The sequence below is a fragment of the Aethalodelphis obliquidens genome, unplaced genomic scaffold (genome assembly GCF_003676395.1).
Source record: "Aethalodelphis obliquidens isolate GAN/ISIS:26980383/991018 unplaced genomic scaffold, ASM367639v1 scaffold41, whole genome shotgun sequence".
Taxonomy (NCBI): Eukaryota; Metazoa; Chordata; class Mammalia; order Artiodactyla; family Delphinidae; genus Aethalodelphis; species Aethalodelphis obliquidens.
Window position 1 is genome coordinate 8,054,269 of NW_020837985.1, and position 16,973 is coordinate 8,071,241.

Sequence of the window (16,973 nt, forward strand, 5' to 3'; positions counted from 1 at the left end):
GATTTGGTCATTTGGTTTCATGTGTGTGGCAAGGAGGCGGAAAGGGATGTGAGGAGAGAGTAAAAGGGGTGGATCCTGGAGGACCTGTTGGGTCACGCATGGGGGGTTGAATTTTATCTTGGAGGGAATGTTACCATTGAAGGGTTTTCCCGCAGAGAGGAGTGACATCAATGTCATTGTCATCACAGCATCCTCTCTAATATGCCTTGAGCATATCCTCCGCCTTGGGCTGAGAACAGTTCATCCTTAATCTCACCACAGCCTTGGAGGAAGGTAGGACCATTATGATCATCTTACGCCCACAAAATCAAGGTCTTTAGAGGAGAGTAGTTTGCCTAAGTCCCTACAGCCAGGAAGCACAGGAAGTAGGACTGGAAGCCAGATCTTCCAGACATTGAAGGTTTTGCTTTTGACACCTACGGTGTACTGGTTCTGAACCAGACCAGGCTTTGGGGATGGAGACCAAGAGACCAGACAGGTAAGGGATGCTTAGTATGCTCTGTGCTAGTTGCAACTGATGACAAAATTGTTAAAAAAAAAAAAAGAAAAAGACCAAGTCCTTGCCTCCCAGAAAAAAAGAGCCAACATGTGCTCAACTTCTTGAAGCCGATCATCTAAATTAAAAATGTCAACATTTGGGCCCATTCAGTAGTTTCTTCCTGGTATTGTGCCAGGTGTTATGGGAGGGAACAGGGTTATGGTAAAGTTGAGAGTCACCTTCAAGGAACTTTGTTAAAAAACCTAGTTTAGAAGAGACCTTGAGCAAAGAGTTTTAGCATTTGCTGGTTCCTCCTGTCTGCTTGCTCTCGACCTTAAGAACAATGCCTGCAACTTCAGGTTATCCAAGGAAAAAGCCTGATTCTCAGGACTTCAAGTATCTCATCATGGTGTGGGACCCACCAAGCAAAAGGAAGCATGGCTCATGTGCCACTTATCCTTTAGCTATTGCTTGGCAATTTTTCTTTGGAAAAATGATTAGTAACCATTATTAAACATTATTATTAAATATTGACAATCTCAGTCATTTCAGAACCATTTATTCCTCACTGGTTTTCAGAAACTGCTACCATAGGTCACTCTTAAGGGACAGTTTATCCTAACAAACAGGCATGCAGTGATTCGGATCCAGTGTGGCATGCTGTAAGAGAGATCTGTAACAGATTTTGTTCATTTTGACATACAGAGCACATTGAACAATGCCTACTGCACAGGTTAACACTCAGTAAGTAGATATCTTCCCTGAGTGGAAAAGTGCAGTGTACTCAAGAAAGTACACAACTTTGCTGCGAGGTATCAGAGGAAACCTGCTTCCCAATGTTGCCAGCCTTCATCAGATCATATATACCTTGTCATCAGTACCTTTGCTAATTCTTTCTTCCTTCTCTTCCAATAATTAAAATTCTATTCATCCAATCCAGAGGAGAGACTGAGTGTTACTTGTCTCTGTAATTCCACCATGAATGGGTGGATGAATAAATAAATGAATGATCATGGGAGTGCTTGTAAGTACCCTGACAGTGTTCTCTCTTCCTTCAAGATGTTTATATGTGTTGTGTGAGACCTTCATGCCATACTCTTTACTGCTTCTCTACTGAGTTTTAAATCCTATTCACAAGTCAACTCAGGCATCATTTCTTTTAGCTAACCTTCTATCAACCTTCCGTTTAGGTAGAACCCAAACACCAGATAGGTGTCTGTGTAGTTGTCCATCTCTGTCCATAAACTGTGTAAGACCAGGAATTGATTGCTAGTCACCATTATAGTCCCAGGGTCCAGCAAAGTTCATGGCACATAACAGATCCTCAATAAATGAATTAATTCATTGATGAACCTATTAAGTCACTTAAATATTTCCTTTGTATTCTACCACAAGAGAAAGCCAGTTCTTGAAAAAAAATCCTACAAAACTTGAACATTTCTGTAGAATAAGACCTCTTGGTTCTGTATGCAAGTGCAAAAACAAAATGCAGTTTAGTCACCCTTGAGATAATTTCCTAAGGAAAAAGGATCTGCTGTCACTTAGGCACTTGCCATGTTTTCCTTCACATGCTATAGAATTTCTAACAGTTGCGGTATTATAATTAGCTCTGAAAATGTCAATGGGGTTGGATGTGTGACTGACATTTAAAATATCGAGAGCCTAATGCTGAGTTCTGATCACCGTACACCCGAGGAGAACCACCGTCCTGATTTCCTTCTGTGTGAATAACTTTCAAGCGGGGTTTCACCTGAGACGAGCCAATCCGTAACATGTGCTCAAACAAGTCCCCTTGGGATTGAGCTATGCTGGCTGATTCATATTAATCATACACCATCACGCTAGTAAAAACTCCACTGAGCTGCAAGGGCTCTGCACACAATACTTTTAACCATTAAGGAGCCTCTTCAGGAAGGGTATTATTATCCCCATGCTACAGGTGGAACAGCTAAGACTCAGAGCTTGCTCACGTTCACTAGGATAGTAAGCAACTAAGGAAAGATTTCAAATCCTGGGCAGTCTCATTTGAAAGCCTGTGCCTTCTCCGCCCATCTACCACTGAGGAAGTTCTCAGGGATAATGGAAACCTGAATCAGAGATCAATATCAATGGAAAGTAATTTTAGCACTGAATGATACAGAGCCAGCTAGCTTACATACTAGCCCGGGAGGGAAAGAGGGTGGCCAATAGACCACAAATACTTTATCAGAATTGTACACACAGGGCTATAACAAACCAAAAGCGTATTCTACTTAATCCTCAGAGCAAAGAACCTTCCACCAAAAGAGCCTCTTCTTGTATTTCATCTATTAAAAAAATGAGGCTGATTGATAGTTTTGTATTGCTTTATATATGTCACCTTATTTGAGGCAAACACAATGCTGAAATAAAAGATATTGTCCCAAGTATGGACGAGGAACCTAGGACTGACAGTTAAGTGGTTTAGGTGGCCAACTAGGAGGTAATACGGCTGCGGAACGAATTCTAGCGAACTTTTCACCACATTCGAGTTGTCACTTGTTCTCACCTCTGTGTGTTACTTTCTTCTTCCTTCCATCAACTTAAAAAAAAATAAAGATTAGGGAGGATGGAGGAAGCTCCCTTCACTGTGTTAGATTACTACATCATAGTGACTCTGAGACACTGAACTTGGAGAATGGGAAAAGAAGAAAAGCCTTATGGGTATGATAAGGCAATCATTTTCAGCGTCTCCAATATTTCATATACATTAAATAAAAGACTGAGTTTCCCAGACAGCTTATCCACAACTGCAGTTCTGGTTGTGACAGAGCATCAAGAACAGTTGATGAATTATTAATACAGCAGCACTGTCTGAATTGGCATAGATCCCATGGAAAGAGTGACATGCCAGTGGCAACTGCTCTGTTTTGCAGAAGAACACAATGTATATGTATATATAACCTGGAAGATGCTGGGAGATGTTTATTGTACAAGGTGATTTCTTTCTTAAAGTTATTTTTCTAAATTATTTTATAGTGATGTTCAGGGCAACTACAATAAATCTATTAGGAGGTTCCATAATCGTTTTAGGCTTCAACTTAGAAACGTCCTAATTCTGAATCCTATGAAATCCATGTAGGTTCTGGAAATTCAGTAGTTTCCTCTGTGCCCCTGGCAATAACATAAGGCAGTGGGAGTTGAGTTTTGTCAGGTTGCATCCTACCTGTCCACCTCCTTCATTATCACACAGACCTGGCTTTGCTCATTTTAAAGATCCACGTTTTACTGATGATTCGATCAGGTTAAAATGAAAAAAAATGTTGCACTTTTTGAAGCTAATTTCTTTATAATGTCTCAAACCATTACGGCATAAAGCTTAAAATAACAACCATATGTCCATAGACGTAACTTTAAAAAAGAGCCTGGTACGGTAGAACTAATAAATCTATTGAGCATAGGATTCCCATGAGCATATAGACATGTTGAACATAAAATATGCTCATCCTATAACCAATTTTAACACATTCCTGTTACTCCTATTTGAACATTACTTTCAGAGGCAAAGATATGCATTAATTGTAAATATATGAATAATTTTAATAGGAGCAAATCTTTATTTTTTTGAAAGCTAATTTTATTTTGGGGAAACATATCATTTGAGGCCAAAGCTATTTTGTAAAACCTTATAACATCCACCCAGTCAGGATGTCCAAGAAACTCCTTTATCTTAACCTCCTCCAACTAAAACTCATGGTCTCCACCTTGAACCAACTTGCTTTCTTTTCTGCATCCCCTATCCTGGGATTGGTATCATGTTCCATAAAATTTATTGTGTTCAATGATGTCTTCTGAAAATCAGGATGAAGTATTAGGAACTACACATGTAAAAGATTTTCCTCTGAGCTTCCTATAATTTGAATTGCTATGTGGTAAAAAATTTATTTGAAACAGCAATTTATAGTTTGAAAAAAGGAGAGTCAAAGATGAGAATGCTAATGGTTTTCAGAAACCGTGGCCTTGTCCACAAACACAGATGTCAGCGAAAAGCGTCAGAAAATCACTTTATGTCTAGAATCATTTTATTTCTTGTGGGGAACAATGAATTGAGAGTGGTGAATAAACCTAACTCACTTTGACCCGTGAGTCTAACAGAACTATTTCCATAAGACGTATGGAAAAACCCGAACAAACTTTTTGGCCAACCCAATATTTTAGACTCTGGAATCCCATGACAGAAACTCTGAAAGAACACTTGCAAGTCAGGATGTGTCTGGGGAGAAAAAAGCTCCACGTAATTCAGAGACTGGCTAGGTGACAACCAGGGCATATGGCCCTTCCAGTTGGTACCTGTCTTTGGTTTTCCGTCTCTAGGCGCAGCCTGGCTTCCACACACCTCCGTGTCTCCAGGAAGGCTTGGCGCTGGGCCCGGTCTGACAGGTAACTGATAAAGATTCCAGCCGTGTTCATACACATGAATAACACTGCCTGGGCCACAACCTAAAACAGAAATACAGACATAGCCTGGTCAGGTGGTTAAAACAAGAGCTGTTTGCAGGCAAAGAGAAAAAGTAAATAAATAAAAATTTCCAATCTAAATCTTAAGGTAGTAATCCAAATGTTAAGTAGCAGGTTAGTAGAACCTTCATTCAGGTCTTGGGGTCAACTCATCTCCTCAGACCTCCCTCAACCACTCTATCCAATTTAAAGCTTCTCTCGCTCCACGTCTGAATTTGAACTCGGATTGGAAACCTCAAGTAACATAGGGCAGCTTCTTCTCTCTTCCTCTTCTTAAGGGGTTGGGGAACCAGGTGAGAAGAAGAGAAAGAGATGAATAAAAAACAGGAAAGGCGTTAGCTGAATGGTACTACTGTATGTTGACTTTGGTACCCAGTTCTTCTTGAGTAGCATGTAGGTCCTGATGTTCCTAACTGAAGAGAAGATGTCGTATTTGTCTACTGCTTTCCATCTCCATTGCCATTACCCATCTCCTAGGCTCCAAAATCTCCTGGCTGGACTCTTAAATTAAACGTTGTACTTTCACATTTGCCCCCTTCCAAACTTCTCTCTAGTGAAGAAAAGCAGGCAGATTCTGGAAGGGAGTCAACACTTGGAAGAAAGAAACAGCACAGTGTGGATTTCTTGCTTTTTATGGCTTTAGCTTGTGGGCAGGTAACACTCAGTATAGTGTAGGGGAGAAAAACTCCAACAGAAAACCCCGGTGGCCTGAAGAAGCAAAGAACAGAGTTCAGAACAACTATGGCTGCTGAAAAGTGAGAGGAAAAGCCCCCGAAGAAGAGAACCAATGAGGGGGAACCTTAAATTCCTATATAAACTCTTCCCTGAACCACATATGCACAGGGCAGACAGCAAAGGATTGAGTTGATGATAAAAGAATTGAACTGAGATTTGAACTGCATTTCAAAAGACAAAGATTGTCATTTGATGCCAACCAAGTTAACCACTTTCTAAAACACAGCACAGCAAAACAAAAATCACAGTTTCCAGAAGAATGTAAGAGAATCCAGAGTCTTAACCACATAACATCCACAATGTCCTGAACATAACATGAAATTACGTGGCATGGGCATATACAGAAAAATGTGACCCCTTCTCAAGGGAAAAGATAATCACATAGACCTGTTCTGATCTGACCTGGGTGTTGGAAGTAGCAAACAAAAATCATAGTAGCTCTTACAACTTTGCTCAATGATATAAGGGTAAATATGCTAGTAATTAGTGCAAAGATAGGAAATATCAGCAGAGAAATAGAAACCACACACACAAAATGGAAATTCTAGAACTGAAAAACACAATACCTGAAATTAAAATTTTACTGAATGATATTAACAGCAGAATTTAGATGACAGAAAAAAGAGTCAATAAGCTTGAAGCTATATCAACAAACCAAAGACAATATGAAGAGCAGTCAGAGTAAAATGTTATATATAAGGGACATACTCTCCAGTTATGATAATGATTTTCAGTTAGATAAAAGAAATGCATCGCTAAAACATAATGATATAAAAAGTTTGCAAATCAAAACAAAATAAAGCTGGTTTTGCTGTGTAAATACATATTAAAGAGAATTTAAGGAAAATCATTAGAGATAAATAGGGTCACTATGTAAGTATAAAAGTTTTAATTCCTCAGGAAGATATAAGAAGTATGAACTTGGACACATTTAACAATATAGCCTCAAAACACCCAATACAAAGTAAGATATAAATCTATGGAATTATTTATAAATCTACAATTATAATGGTCTATTTTAACACAATTTTCAGCAGTTAATAAAGATTTTTAAAAAGTCAACAAAGATAGAAACAACTTGAAAAGCTCATACAATTAACAACCTTGAAATGGAACATGGTATGCAAGTTTAATAGTACAAATTCTTTTTTAGGCACATATTGAATATTTGTAAAATAAGATTTTATGATAGGACCTGAAGTTAGCTTAGCCTCAGCAAATTTCAAAGAACTAGTATCATGTAACCACAGTCCATGACTACAATAAAATCAAGTTACAAAGCAATTTAAAAGATAACTAAAAGAATACCATGTGTTTAGAAATTTAAAATACTTCTAAATAACTCATGGATCTAAAAATATATCATAATGGAAAATATGTATAGCTAAAGAATAATGAAAATACTACTGAAAAAAACTTAGTAGTCCTCACCAAGGAATATATAATAATAAATGCTTCATTAGAAAAAGAAAAGTATATATATAACTGATTCAGTTTGCTGTACACCTGAAACCAACAAAACATTGTAAATCAACTATACTCTAATAAAAATTTTTAAAGAAAGAAAAAGAAAGGCTGAAAATGAATGTGCTAGCCATTCAACTTAAAGGTTTAGCAAAACCCAAAAAACAGATAAATCCAAAGTATGTAAAAGGAAAAAAATAAGAAAGGAGCCGAAATTAATGAAATAAAAACCAAATATAAAATACAGAGGTTCAATAAAGTCAAAAGTCTTTTTTCTGAAAGGACTAATAAAACAGTAGCACTTCTTACAAGCTTAATAAAGAAAAAAAGGGAAAAGGTTCAAACAAGCAATATTAAGAATAGAAAATTAGAATTTAAATATATGGCAGAAATTAATAGATAATAAAAATATATTATGAAGTTCAATGCTAATGAAAATCATAAATGGAATTACATATTTCTTAAAATATATCTTTATCAAAACTGACTCAAGAAGACAAGAGAAAAATTAAATAAATGCAGTCATAATCAAATATCTTTCCACAAGGAAAGCAACAGGCCCAGATGGCTTCATCAAAGCATTCTACAAACACATGTTGAAGAAATAACTTAAATATTTCATAATCTCGTCCAGAGAGTAGGAAAATAGGGAATATTCTCCAACTCAGGTTATAAGGCTAGCAGCATCCTGCTACCATAACCAATAAAGTTGGTGCACAAAGGTAATTAACAGATAAATCTCACTCATGAACATGAAAGAAAATTCCTACACATAATATTACTAAATCAAATCCATCAATACATAGAAAAAATAATTCAGTTTGACTACATTAAATTTATCCCAGGAATCTGAGGATAGTTTAACATTATCCAGTCAACTAATGCAATTCACCACATTTACAGCTTTAAAAAAAACCATATAATCATCCCACTGAGATGAAACAGCATTGATGAAATTCAATATTCTTTCATTTAAAAAAATGTGGCGATTAGGAGTAAACTTTCTTAATCACTATGTAGAATATCTACAGAAACAAAGACAAAAACACCTAAAATGAACAACTTACTCAATGATAAAAGGTTAAAAACATTTGCTTAAAGGCCAGGATGATAGTTATCTCCAAATGTATTCAACATCATTCTCAAATTCCAGCGATCTCAGTAAGACAAAAACAGAAACAAAATAAAGGTGATAAAACTTGGAAAGGAAGAAATACACTTTCATTTTTGCAGATAATTATCTATGTGGAATATCTGAAAGTCTCTACAGAAAAATTACTAGGATTAATAAGAATTTAACAAAGATGTTGGATATAAAGTCAAATTAAAACGCTAATTGCATTTCTAATGCAACCATGATAAACAGATAGAAAATTAATTTAACAGAGAAAATAATGAAATTGAATTTAAAATAATCAAATAAGACCCAGATGGAGGGTTGTACACCATGTTATGCTGTAAGATGAAAGAATTGCTATAGTAAAGATTTCAAAACTTGGTAGGTATTTTTACCCCCAGTGGAATTCAAGATGATTCTAAAATTTGTATAGAAGATCAAAGAGTCAAGAATACATAAGATATTCTTATGGGGATTATATGTATACGTATAACTGATTCACTTCATTATACAGCAGAAACTAACACAACAATGTAAAGCAATTATACTCCAATACAAATGTTTAGAAAAAAAAGAATACTAAGATATTCTTAAAGAAGAACAAAATGGGAGACTTGCAGTACCAGGTAACAGACTTGTTATAACATTGCAGTGATTAAGACCTCATGGTATTTACACGGGGATACACAAATTGACCAGTGGATGTGAATAGAGAGCCCAGAAACATAAACACACAAATTTGATAATCGTGCTTTGTAGTTATAAGGAGAAAAGAGGGACTTGTGAACAAAGGGTGTTAGAACAGTTTGTTATTCACTTGGGAAACAAAGTAAAAGTAAATCCCTGCCTAATCCAATACAGAGAAATACACTGCAGGTGGATTAAAGTCTTAACTATGAAAGGAACAAATATGAAATCTTAGAAGACAATCTAGGAGAATACTTTTACTACTGTAATGGATTTTTAAAATAAAACGCAAAGAATACAAACCATAAAAATAGATGAATACATTTGATAAAATTAAGCATTTCTATTCATTGAAAGACAACATAAATAAAATGGAAAAAACTATAAGAAGAGATATTTGCAACATTTATAACTAGCAAAAATTAATTTTCAGCTCATATGAAGAATTTGTATAAATCTATAAAAAATAAAAACAATCCGATAGAATACAGGGCAAAAAATAAGCAGGTATTTCCAAGACAAGAGACTATCAATATGAAAATAAGTGTAACAATCTAGGAACTCTAAGTTAAAATCCATACCCATTCCACATCTACCTGGTTGGCTCCAGAAAGAAAAAAAAAATAGTAGGGTGTTATCAAATCAGCAAGGATGCTGTTGGCAATGTGAATTGGCACTGCTACTTAGACTCTGCACAATGTTTAATTTGTACATTGCTAAACTGCACGTTCCCCCTCCATACCCAGAGCCATCTTTGCAAATATGCCCAAGAATGTTAAGAACAGCATTTTCTACAAGGGCTTGAAACTGGAAATAATCTGAATGTCCACCAATAGTAGAATGGATATTTTAGGATGTATTGAAATAATTAAATACTCCTCAGCGGTGACAATAAATTATTGTATGAATCAAAATAGATAAGAAGAGAAAACAATATTGAAAAAAGTGTGATCCTAATGACAATAAGTTCAAAAACAAGTAAACTAAAGTAATACGTTGTTTGTGAATATATGAGACAGCACATGACTCCACTTTTTACCCGTCAAATTGTCAAAGATAAACAATTTGATAACACATTACTCTGGCTAGGCTGCAGGGGAAATAGTCACTCTTATACCTATTTGGTGAATGCGTGAGTTTGGCAATATATATCAAAATTGACACTCATCAATTCATACTCATCAGCTCAGTAACTCCATTTTGGTGGAGCTCCAGGTGCAAAGATCAAAGGCTATCCCAGCATTCTTTGTAAAAGCACACAATTGGAAAGAATCTAGACGGCCATAAATAGAGGACTGGTTAAATTATAAAGCCATACAACTGAATATGTATGTAGATACAAACATGGGAATTTTCTGTATACTAACACAGAACATTCCAATATATACTATTAAGTGGGGGAAAAAAATAAAGGACTAATACTTCCTATCCTTTTTCTATGCATAGACTCTTTCCTTAAGGTACTGGATAATTCTGGAGACAGAAACTGAAGCCTAAATTTATCATCTCTACCGTTTATAGTTTTACACGTAAGTGTGGTACCTATTCCAATACATAGATTTTTAAATAAATAGATTGATAAATGTACTGTTAGAAAAGAGAAAAATGCAAACTTCTCATCATGACAATAAAGCCTGCTTGATCTTCAAACTCATTTCATACCATTTCTCCTCTTACTTGTTTTGTTGCAACCAATCGGGTTTACTTTCTATTCCTCCTCTAAGTATTTCCTCTCTCTGGTCCATTGCAAAAGCTGTTCCTTCTGCCTGGGACATTCTTCCTCACACTTCTTGCCTTGCTGATTCCTCTTATCCTTCTGTTCTTGGCTTTATTAGTTTCCTCAGAGAGGTACTCCCTGGTCACTATATCAAAGTAGGATTTCCCTGCCATTCTTTATCCCGGCACTCTGTGCACTTACCACAACTTGTAATTATATATTTATTTGCACACTTGGTTGTCTGGTGCCTATCTGTCACATTGGATTATTACTTCTAATAATGCAGGGATGACATTTATTTTAGCCCTTGATTGACACCTAGTACCTAGCACAGTGGCTAAGTGCTCAGCACAGTGCCTGTTAACTGTTGAGCACCTAATAAGTGCTGGATATTTGCTGAATGAGTAAAGGAATGGGTTAATAGCTTTCCTATGCTTCCATCGTTATTTACAAGATATGATGGACTAATGATCTTAAAATAGCAATAATAATGTAAAACACCAAAAATATCCTTGACAACACTAATAAATATGTGGGAGCTAAAGCATACGACTTTATAAAAGATAAAGGAGGGAAGCATTTCTAGTAAAGGGATGCTAGCTATTAACTATGTAAATACTACCCAAATTGCTTTATGGCTTTAACATGATTAACAATCAAAATCCCAAGTGAAATTTTCCTTTGGAACTTGGAAGATGACTTAAAAGTGTATCTGAAAGAATACATGAATTAGAATACTAAAGAAATTCTTACAAAAGCGATTACAGAGGGTCCTTGCACAGCCAGAAGGTAATGTATACCATCATGTGACAATAATTAAAACTCTGTGGCAATAGTGAAAACCTCAACTGAAGAATTAGTGGAATAAAATAGAAAACATAACGAGTTTGCATATGATCCAGACAGCTCAACGATTCAGTGGAAAAAATAATTGTCAGTAACAGGCTGATTTGTCATTTATTGGAAAAAATGGCTTAGAGTCCCCTCATAGTATATGTCAAAATAAATGCCAATGGAATAAAGACTTAAATGTGGGAAATGAGACTACCAAAAAGGGAAAAGAAAATAAAAGGGAATATTGCTCTAATTTAAGCAGAAAAGCTTGAGCCGAGGCTCAAATTAAAGGTAAGTAGCGTTGTTTTTTCTTTGAAGGTATTTATTTATTTATTTTTATTTTTGGCTGCGCTGGGTCTTCGTTGCAGTGCGTGGGCTCTTTGTTGTGGCGCGCGGGATTCTCTGGTTGTAGCGCAGGGGCTCTAGAGTGCACAGGCTCAGTAGTTGCAGTGCGTGGGCTGCTATCTAGTTGGGCTCTCTAGTTGTGGTGCGTGGACTTTAGAGCGCGCAGGCTCAGTAGTTGTGGCGCGCAGGCTTAGTTGCTCCGTTGCATGTGGGATCTTAGTCCCCGGACAGGGATCGAACGTGCGTTCCCTGCATTGGAAGGCGGATTCTTAACCACTGGACCACCAGGGAAGTCCCAGTAGTTTTTTTTAAAACACTTAAATCAATCTGATACATTGCTGATGTGGAGGGACTTTCCTAGGTATTTCTGGAAAACAAACTGGCAACATGTTGCAAAATTTACTCATTTCTTTTGACCCAGTGACCCAACTTCTAGTTATCTATCTAAAGGAAACAATCAAATACAGGATCTGAAATTTCTGTTAAGGGATGTTCATTGAAGCTTTATTAATGAAAGTTTTTAAAAATAAGTAGAAACTGCATATTTTTAACAGCAGGGGAAATGGCTGAATAATTGAGGCGTATACAAGGGAATGTAAAATTGCATTAAAAATATTTAATGACGTGAGCAAACCTTTATGATACGTTAAGTAAGCTGTAATATTTAAAACTGTATTAAAACACTAGTCTGTAATTTCCGTGTGATCTTAATGCTTAAAATAAAAGGAAATAAATATATACATATATTTGCATGTATATGTCCATGCATAAGTGTGCGTGTGCGTGTGCGTGCGTGTGTGTATTGAAATAGGAGGAATAGGTTACTCAGACAAACTTACTTGTGAAGATCTAACAAGGCAGAAAACAAAACAAATCAACAAAAAAACAAAACATAAGGAGTCAAGATCGAGAAGAATTACACCCAAACAGGTGAGCCTAGCATCTGGAGCTCTTTCTTCCTAAGGGCATCTGCAAATTCCAAAGGAGGTGACTGAGAGTCTCAGAAGCAGAGCAGAGTTCAAGACTCAGGAACCAGGGGAACAAAAGCTGAGGGGAGGCAAAGTGGAGACGTTGGAGGAGAAGAGAGTCCAAAAACAGCCACTCATGTAGGAACTTGATCCTTAGTCAGTAATTGACTTCACAAATATCTTTACTGCTGCATTTTAGTATCAAATAAATACCTAAAAATACCTAAATTGTGATTATTGCTTTTTTAAAGTAAATTTTATGAAGGAGATGCTATTCCATTATAGCAGCTGCAGATCAGTGGTTCCATGAAAGGGGTGGGGGGACATTGTTATGACTGCCTCAGATTGGTTCTATTATATAATCCCTCCAACCTACAACTCTCTCTAGACCCCTGTAAGCCCCACCTGTAAGCCACCTCTGCCCCAGAGCTAAGATTCTGAACGTGAGACGCTTACGAAACATTTGTCGATCAATGCTTTATTTTTCTACCCTTACATATCTGTAAACTGCCATTAACAAGTCTTCCTAACCCTTCACTACTAAATAATTTATCCGTTCAAAATGATGTATGGAGCAAGTTCTATGTGTCAGGTATGGTTTTATGAACTGGCAACGTGCAAAGGAGATAAAGTTCAGCTCTCATTCCAGTGGTGGGAGACAGGCAATAAACGAATAAATGAAGGACTATTTAACACATGGTGGCGGTGTGTGTGATAGATACTAAGAAGACAAATATAGCAGCATAAGGAGGATAGAAAGTGATACAGTAGGGATGGGGCTGCTCCTTTACAGGGAGTTCAGAGAAGGACCCTCTGATAAGAAGATACTTGAACAAGACCTGAAGGAAGTGAGGGAGTGAGTCATGGGATATTTGGGAAGAGCAGTTCTGGCAGAGAGAACAGAAAGTGCAAAGGCTCTGAGGCAGGAGAAGCAAGAAGCCCACTCAAAGTCCACCATGGCTGGAGCAGAGAGGGATACTGGAGGATGCAGGCACCTTTAGGAGATGAGCCCTGAAAGGTAACAAGCAGTCAGACTGTGTATGGTCTTGCACATGATAAGAATATTGGCTTTTAAGGCATGGGAGAATCCTGAGTACCGGGAGGCATGCCCCACCTTCTGTTTTAAGGGTCATGCACTGGCGGCTATGAGGAGAACAGACTCTAGGGGGTGCCAGGATGGAGTCAGGGAGAAAAGCTAGAAGGTTTTTAGGAAAATACCGTTGGAAAGAGATTGTGGGCTTGGACCTGGGTGGCAACTGTGCAGCTGGTGAGATCTGGTCAGACCCTGAATATATTTCAAAGGTAAAGACAAGATTCACTGATAAATTTTGTGTAGATGATAAAAGAGAGGAGTTGAGTGTGACCTCCAGAAAATTAATCATTCTGACTCCACAGGCCAATCATCTGGGAGAGTTAAAAGGATGCAGATTTCCCCGGGCCCTATTCAGACCTTCTGAATAAAAATATCCAGGGATGAGGCCGCCTGGGAATCTTTATTTCTAGAAAGCTGCCAGAGTCGTCTACTGCAGTGGGTCCATGGGCTGCCATAGGGAATCACGCGTTCATGAAAATGGTCTGAAGATCACAGATAACACCACCTTTTGACCTCCTTTATATGTGTGCATCAGCCTGTAGGGATATCAGCCTATAGGGAAGAACAAAGCTGACCCCATATTAGGTCTGTTTCATTTACTTTAACCTTTGTATTCTGTTGCTTTTGCTTGGAGGTAAGAATGTTGCCTATAGCCTGAAATGTACAGGACAGCCCATTCTCAAGGCTCTGACCTTTAAGAGTGTAACACTTTTCCATTCATATAGAGATAAAAAGTTGCAGAACAGAAAATAACTGTTTGTTTGGTTGGAGTTTTACAGTAACATTGTGACCTGACCTAAGTGGACAAAGGATTCCTGCACCATGAAGTCTGCAACACCCAACATTGCCCCTCCCTACCTCAAAAATGCTTTGCGGAAACCCTTCAGGGAGTTTGGGGTTTTTCTGGGGCGGAAGCCACCCATCTCCTCGCATGGCCCTGCAGTAAACCTTTCTCTGCTCCCAACTCGGACGTTTCGGTATTGTTCAGCCTCTCTGTGCCCCGGCCACAGGAACTCGCGTTCGCTAACATTACTAAATTCTGAGCTGGCGCAGGGCAGACACCACATCCATTGTATCTCGTCTCTTAGCACAGGGCCTGGCATTGTAATACTCAACAAACACTTGTCAAATCTAATTAACCTGACAGTCACATGAGTGAATTCCAGTGACCCACCTCTTTGGTGTAGTTTTGTGATGACTGGGAAGAGGGAAGTTGTCCCTCTGAGTGGGAAGACCTCCACAAAGTCATCCAGGGCAGGGTGAGTCCCTCCTCACCTTCCCCCATCTCTTCCTCCAAGCCCTGGAGATGGAAGGTTCTCTACGTGGGCCAGGCTGCCCCTTCCTTTCCTGGGACAGTGGCCACAGTGCCCACACTGTGGCCAAAGCCAGGGAGTTCAGAGCAGGAAAGGCTCGCACAGTCAGCTCCCCTATTTGGAGCGGGAAAGGCTCGCACAGTCAGCTCCCCTATTTGACACAGGATTTGCATTTCTGTCATTGCAGCAAGAGCCTCTGCTGTTCATTGCCAATCGGCCAGACTGGAGGTGGGAGAGAGGACTGGCTCCCTGGGGACCTCCCCTCCCCTCTGCACTCAAAGTATATGCCACAGGGATGTGCACATTTACTCTGCAGCTGGCTTTGTACAGGGAACATCTCCACAGTCTACAGTCGAAGCTGTTGAAGGCTAGAAGAGCCCTGCTTTATTAAGAGCAGGAAAAGACTCTCCTTCCATTGATTTCTGGGTCTCTGGAAGCATCCACTCAAGTGCTATTGTGTGTATGGAAAGACTAGCTCTGGGAAAGTGACTATTGGACCTGTCCCTGAAGATAGTTTTATTTTTTAAATTTAGTAAGAAAATAAAGAAAAGATCTGTTGCAATCCATACGATCACTTTGCATTTGGGTATTTTCCAGTATTTTAATGGAAACCAGGAATTTGAAAGGTAATACCATCAAGCTTAATTTATATAAAATGTTGAAAACTATTTTCTTAAGGATTTGTACCCTGATTTGTCTTTAGGACCCAACATAAATTTTGGAGGATGCTCAAACTGAAATTGGGAGACTAAACAGTAGCAATCATAACTTACTTTTTAAAGCTCACGTTAAGTGCAGGCCATCTTACTAAGTGATTTCCATGGGTGTTCTCATAGAATCTCAATGAGGCAGGAAAAATTATCATATCCATACGAGGAAGCTGAGGTTCAGAGAGGTTAAGTAACTTGTCTATGGTTAAACAGCCCTCACTGTGGGAGGGCAAGGATTTGAACACAGGAAGTGTGACTTTGCAGGATCCAAGCGGAAGCTGGCCAAGACCTGAAGGAGACCTTTGATGCAGAGGAAATGGAACCCAGTCAGGAGACAAGGGTATATTGAGTAAATAAACACAGGACAATGCATTAGGAAGGTTGAATATTTTGCCAGCATGTAATGGGTATATGAAATATATGAAAGATGTGGGTAAAGCACTCGTATCTCTAGGTGAATGAATCCAGCTGGAGAGGGTCTGGTGTCATCCTCTAGGAGACAGCTAGCATTTATTGAGCACTTAATATATGCCAGGACTCATTCTAAGGGCCTGGCATGTGCTAATTCATTTAGTCCTCACAATAACCCAATGAAGTAGGTACTACTAAGATGGGCATTGTCTAGAGGAGGGGGCTGAAGCTCAAAGTTTGACCATTTGCTCAAGATAACTAATGGAGCGAGTGGTAGAGCTGGGTTTGAACCCTGGTCATGGGAGCCAGAGCCTGAACTGAGAACTACTGTGCTCTCCAACCTCACCCCCGATGTACCCCGATGTACCCTGATGTACTAGTGCAATGAAAGTTCACTCAAGCAGTAAATGTGGATTCAGCACATGCATGACAGACTACAGGATGTGGCCACTGGATGGCTCAGTTCTTGAGCCTGGTAAAGGGAAAGGAGCTTTGGGAGGGCTGTGCGCCTCTGTCTATAAATAGTAAAACCAAGACCCTGAGAGTAACTTGCCCAAAGCTAAACAGCCTGGGCTGACTGACACCAGGCTCTTTAACACCAAAGCCCGTGCTCTTGGCAAGCTGC

General features: G+C 38.5%; 1 protein-coding gene across 2 annotated transcripts in view; it reads right to left on the reverse strand.

Moving 5' to 3' along the window:
* Positions 1-16,973, reverse strand: part of ADCY8 (adenylate cyclase 8) — a 218,774-nt gene that overhangs the window by 164,306 nt on the left and 37,495 nt on the right. For both annotated transcript variants that reach the window (XM_027132481.1, XM_027132482.1), the window contains exon 2: positions 4,787-4,936. In XM_027132481.1, the coding sequence (XP_026988282.1) occupies positions 4,787-4,936 (150 nt within the window). The remainder of the gene's footprint in view (positions 1-4,786; positions 4,937-16,973) is intronic.